This window comes from Vespa mandarinia, chromosome 2 (assembly GCF_050613455.1).
Source record: "Vespa mandarinia isolate Hongniang chromosome 2, ASM5061345v1, whole genome shotgun sequence".
Taxonomy (NCBI): Eukaryota; Metazoa; Arthropoda; class Insecta; order Hymenoptera; family Vespidae; genus Vespa; species Vespa mandarinia.
Window position 1 is genome coordinate 18,045,001 of NC_140811.1, and position 5,000 is coordinate 18,050,000.

The 5,000-nt window shown below is 35.6% G+C and overlaps 1 protein-coding gene and 1 long non-coding RNA gene across 16 annotated transcripts in view; both read left to right on the forward strand.

The window, feature by feature from the left end:
• The window catches only part of LOC146873248 (uncharacterized), a 3,353-nt gene extending 1,628 nt beyond the window's left edge, over positions 1-1,725 (forward strand). Inside the window, exons 1-3 of the long non-coding RNA XR_014981872.1 lie at positions 1-1,349; positions 1,518-1,609; positions 1,711-1,725. The exon at positions 1-1,349 is cut by the window's left edge and continues 1,628 nt beyond it. This is a non-coding gene — a long non-coding RNA (uncharacterized LOC146873248). The remainder of the gene's footprint in view (positions 1,350-1,517; positions 1,610-1,710) is intronic.
• The window catches only part of Pur-alpha (Purine-rich binding protein-alpha), a 37,561-nt gene that overhangs the window by 9,432 nt on the left and 23,129 nt on the right, over positions 1-5,000 (forward strand). For 11 of the 15 annotated variants that reach the window (XM_035881553.2, XM_035881375.2, XM_035880775.2 and 8 more), the window contains one exon: positions 4,592-4,710. The exons of 3 other annotated variants lie outside the window; for them this stretch is intronic. In XM_035881553.2, the coding sequence (XP_035737446.1) occupies positions 4,592-4,710 (119 nt within the window). Of the gene's footprint in view, positions 1-1,926; positions 2,355-4,591; positions 4,711-5,000 lie in introns of those variants that run through there. One more of the 15 variants, XM_035881209.2, reaches the window with a different exon arrangement.

The following is a 5,000-nucleotide window of genomic DNA, read 5'->3' on the forward strand; positions in this document are numbered from 1 at the left end:
TATGTTTTGTCATTCGAAAGAAGAAAAAGAGAAAGAATTGAAACATTCAAGAAGAATAACGATTCGTTGAATCGATTATACGGACGTTCTTATTACTACTACTACTACTACTACTACTACTACTACTACTACTACTACTACTACTACTACTACTACTATTATCGTTCATCGATAAAAGTTCGTCCGACATTTTGAAATTAATTTCCGACGATGATTTTTAATTAATCGTGAAAAGAAAAGAAAGGAAGGAAGAAGAAGATCAATCTCTTGCAAGAGTTTATACTTGGCGTTAACTCGAGGAAGAGGTTCAAGAGGAAGAACGTGAAAAAATAAGGGAACGAAATATATATATATATATATATATATATATATATATATATATATATCTTTCTCTAAAGGAGGAGTGGGAGAGATAGAGAGAGAAGAGAAGAAAAGAAAAGAAAAGAAAAAAAAAACGAAGAATGTCAAGAATGTCAGTTGGACGAGCCTTCGTCTTCGTCTTCGCTTTCGTCGTAGTTGTCGATGTAATGGAAGGAGTTCGTATTTAATTTAAAAGGGAATGAATGTCATCGAATTTGCGGATGAACGAAAGGGACGACAACTATTATTTTATTGTTGTATCCGTGGGCCAATTAGTTTTCTGATAATAAATGGTGACCTAGGGGAGATAGGAGAGAGTGAGAGAGTGAGAGAGAACGATTGAGATGAGAGAGAAAAAGAGATAGAAGGGATAGAGAAGAGAAGAGAAGAGAAGAGAAGAGAAGAGAAGAGAAGAGAAGATGAGAGCAGAGAAGAGGAGGGAAGAGAAGAAGATGATGAGAGGTCGTATGTTGATTATATAGTAATCGAATGTATGAAGAAAAAAGAAGAGAAAAAAAAAGAAGAGAAAAGAGAAAAAGAAAAGGAAAGGAAAGGGAAGAGAAAAGAAATATTCATGGCCGAAGAAATTTCTCTCTTGGACGTTATATTACATCGGGTAGAAAAAGAGAAGGAGGAGGAGGAGGAGGAGGAGGAGAGGAAGAAGGAGGAGGAGGACGAGGAGGACGAGGAGGACGAGGAGGACGAGTTTTCTTTTTCTTTTTTGTATGTATTGAGAAATCAATGGTTTAACCTCGATTGAAGGACTGGGGAGTACGGGAAAGAGAACGAGACAGAGAGAGAGAGAGAGAGAAAGAGAGAGAGAGAGAGAGAGAGAGAGAGAAAGAGAAAGAGAGAGAGAGAGAGACAGAGAGACAGAGAGAGAACTCGATGGATCCGATGGTGGTACGCCTACGTAATGTGCATTCGTTCGATCATATCCAGTTAAATTTCTGGTGCATGTCATGCGTCGAAAAGAAGAAAAAAAAAAGGTAGTAAGAAAAAATAGTAATAACAATAATAATAATAATAATAATAATAATAATAATAATAATAATAATAATAATAATAATAATAACAATAATAATAATAATAATAATAATAGTAATAAGAAGAATAATATTAGCCGTAATAATAATGCTAATAGAAATTTGTTAAAGAGGAAGGAGGTGAGAGAAAGAGGACGAAGACGATAACGAAAGGAAGATAGATATATACATATTCGTAGAAAGAAGGATGTTCTGACATATACGTAAGCACGCATTATACATACACACACATACATACACACACGTAGATACATACGCGGGCACACATACATTACATATATACATACACATCGATTGTGTCCAGAGTATAATCGTGGAGGAGTAACGGGACGGGGGAGGGGGAGAGGGGAGGGAGCACACGACGTCGTCGATTCACGTTTGGTATCCTCGAACTCCCTTGTACCGGATTATTATTGGGATACGGATTCGAATAAAGAAAAAAGAAGAAAAAAGAAAAAGAAAAAACAGGAAAAAAAAAGAACAAAAAAAAGAAAGAAAGAAAGAAAGAAAGGATGACATTTTTATTACGACAGAAGAATCTAAACTCAAAGAGTTTGGATGATTAATTTGGATTGGATGATGTTGATAGAGGGATAGAAGGAACGTCAGGGAGAGAAAGAGGAAAGAGGAAAGAAGTAAACGTATATAAAAATAAATAAATATTACGAGTCGAAAAAAAAATTACGAGTCGGAGAGAAAAAGAAGGAGAAGGAGAAGAAGAATAGGAAGAAAAAAAGAGGAGGAAGAAGAAGAAGAAGAAGAAGAAGAAGAAGTGAAGGTAGAAGAGGTCGTGGAAGAGGAGGAGGAGGAGGAGAGGGGCATTCGCGGAGGTGCCACGAAGAATGTATAGGTGTACGGATTACCAAAGCATCGTCAGGATGTTCAAGAGCAGGATCTTTCAAGGCGATCTCAGCCCAGTCCCGATTCCGGGCAGCTTGCAACAGTCCAGTACGTACTGGTTAGAGGGGGAATTATAAAGCGAGAGAGAGAGAAAGAGAGAGAGAGAGAAAGAGAGAGAGAGAGAGAGAGAGAGAGAGAGAGAGAGAGAGAGAGAGAGAGAGAGAGAGAGAGAACTCTTACGGTTTTAGATCGATCATAGAAGGCGCGTTGTTTCGTGCAGAGGATCTTGCCGACTAGGGAAGGGCACGATCGATCTTCCCGGGACCTTTCCTCTGGTCCAGATATTATAACACGTTCGAATTGTCTCCTTGACAATTTTCTTTTTATATAATAAAAGAGAATAATTCAATTTCATTGAATACGTAGGAATATATATATATATATATATATATATATATATATATATGTATGTATGAATGTATGTATGATAATGTATGTACGTATGAATGTATGTATGTACGAATGTGTGTGTGTGTGTGTATAAGAATTTGCAATTTAAACAGGATAAATCGCGATAATAAATATTATAACGCGTAATCTTATAATATTATATATTCCGTCAGGATTTAAAGGAATAAGGGATAGATTAGACGGGGATGAGATAGACGGAGATAGGTAGTCAGGGGTAGATAGGTAGGACTCTAGATTAGGTAACAAGAAAAAAGGAAATATAGAGAGAAAGAAGTTTGTCCAGTTTCCTTCGTTTGAGAGGATGACAATGCGCAGGGGGAGAGAGAAAGAGAGGGAGGGAGAGAGAGGGAGAGAGAGAGAGAGCTTTAGCTCCTTCGGCTTTCTAAAATTGACAGGATAAGGGATGATAGAAGCGTCGGTGTTTGCTCTTAAGATGGAATATATAAATATATACATACATACATATATATATATATTAAAAAAGAAAGGAAGAAGAAGAAGAACAAGTGAGGAGGTGGGGGATATATCTTGGTGGTAGTAGTTGTGGGGGGTGAGAGGTTGAGGGGTACCGAAAGGGTCAACGACCTCTCTGATGCAGCTGTTATTGATCGAAGAGGACTCGCAACATCGTACCACCGTTACGGCAGAGAGAGAGAGAGAGAGAGGGGGGGGGGAGAATCTTGTTCCATCTCCGTTGAAAGGAGAGGAGAGGATGTTGCTGCTGCTGCTGCTGTTGTTATTGCTGTTGCATTCTTCTTCGGTGTGGTCCACTCGAAATTCTTTTTTTCTTTCATTATTTTTTCTTTCTTTTCTTTTCTTTTTTTTTTTTTTTTCGTTCTCTTTTTTACTTTTTCTTTTTTTTTTTTTTTTTTTTTTCGTTCTAACACACCCTCGAAACATGTTCTCCAAGAAGCCTTAGGTGAGGTGATGGCATGACGATTTGCGTCGAATTATCTCGAGACGGACGTTCGTAATAGGAATCAAATGTAACGCGTCACTTCACACGTTTCAACGAACATAATATATATATATATATATATATATATATATATATATATATATATATATATATATATATATTACATAATTCTACCAGCACCTGCACCCTGGTATCCTGCCTTCTTCCCTTCCCACCCGTTTTACCCTCTTGGCACCTCTTCTTTCTTCCGCTGTTTATACGTACACTTTTTTGTTCATTTCTTTGCGGCCTTACTTACGGGGCATCGTCTCTTTTTCCTTTTCTTTTTCTATTTTTTGCTTTTTTTTTCTTTTTTTCTTTTTTTTTTTTTTTTTTTTTTTTTTTTTTTTTTTTTTTTTATAACGAAAGAAAATGGACACCAAAACGAACGAAAGAGAGAGAGAGTGAGAGAGAGAGAGAGAGAGAGAGAGAGAGAGAGAGAGAGAGAGAGAGAGAGAGAGAGAAAGGTAGAAAGAGATAGAGATAGAGAATATCCCGGTCTCAGATACGATGGGGTTATTTCAAACGTAAAGCGAGATGAAGAAGAAGAAGAAGAAGAAGAGGGAAGAAAAAAAAGGAAAAAGAAAAAAAGAAAGAGAAAAGAAACTTTCCCGAAATAGTTTTTACGGATATGCTCGTCCTATTCCCCCACCCCCATTCTCAACCGGTGCCCTTCCCGATTCCACCTATTGCCCAGTCTTAGGTTTTTTTTTTTTTTATTCTTATTGTCGTCATCATTTATTTATTTATTTAATTATTTATTTATTTATTTATTTATTTATCTGTTTATTTATTTGGTTTTTTCTTTTTATTTTTTTCTCTTTCTTTTCTTTTTTTTTTTTTTTTTTTTTTTTTGTTATCGCGTTCGCTCCAATTCTCACGAACGAGTGACCACCAAGTGTTGTATCTTTTTCAGGTCAACAAGGTCAGCAAAATGAGCAAGAGCTGGCGACGAAAATGTTGCAAATTCAAAGCAAACGATTCTACCTTGACGTGAAGCAAAATAGACGCGGAAGATTTATCAAAGTCGCCGAGGTATTTTATTATTATTATTATTATTATTATTATTATTATTATTATTATTATTATTATTATTATTATTATTATTATTATTATTGTTATTATTATTATCATTATCATTATCATTACTATCATTATTATTATCGTTAAACTTTGATTATTTTTTTCTACACGCATATATATATACATATATTTATTGGTATGTGGAATGGGTCAAAAGTTGTTCTTTAGGTTTTGCGGTTTTGTGATCTGAAGTAAGGAAAAAAAGATAGAAATTTATCTTTGAATAGTTTCGAAAAATAGTA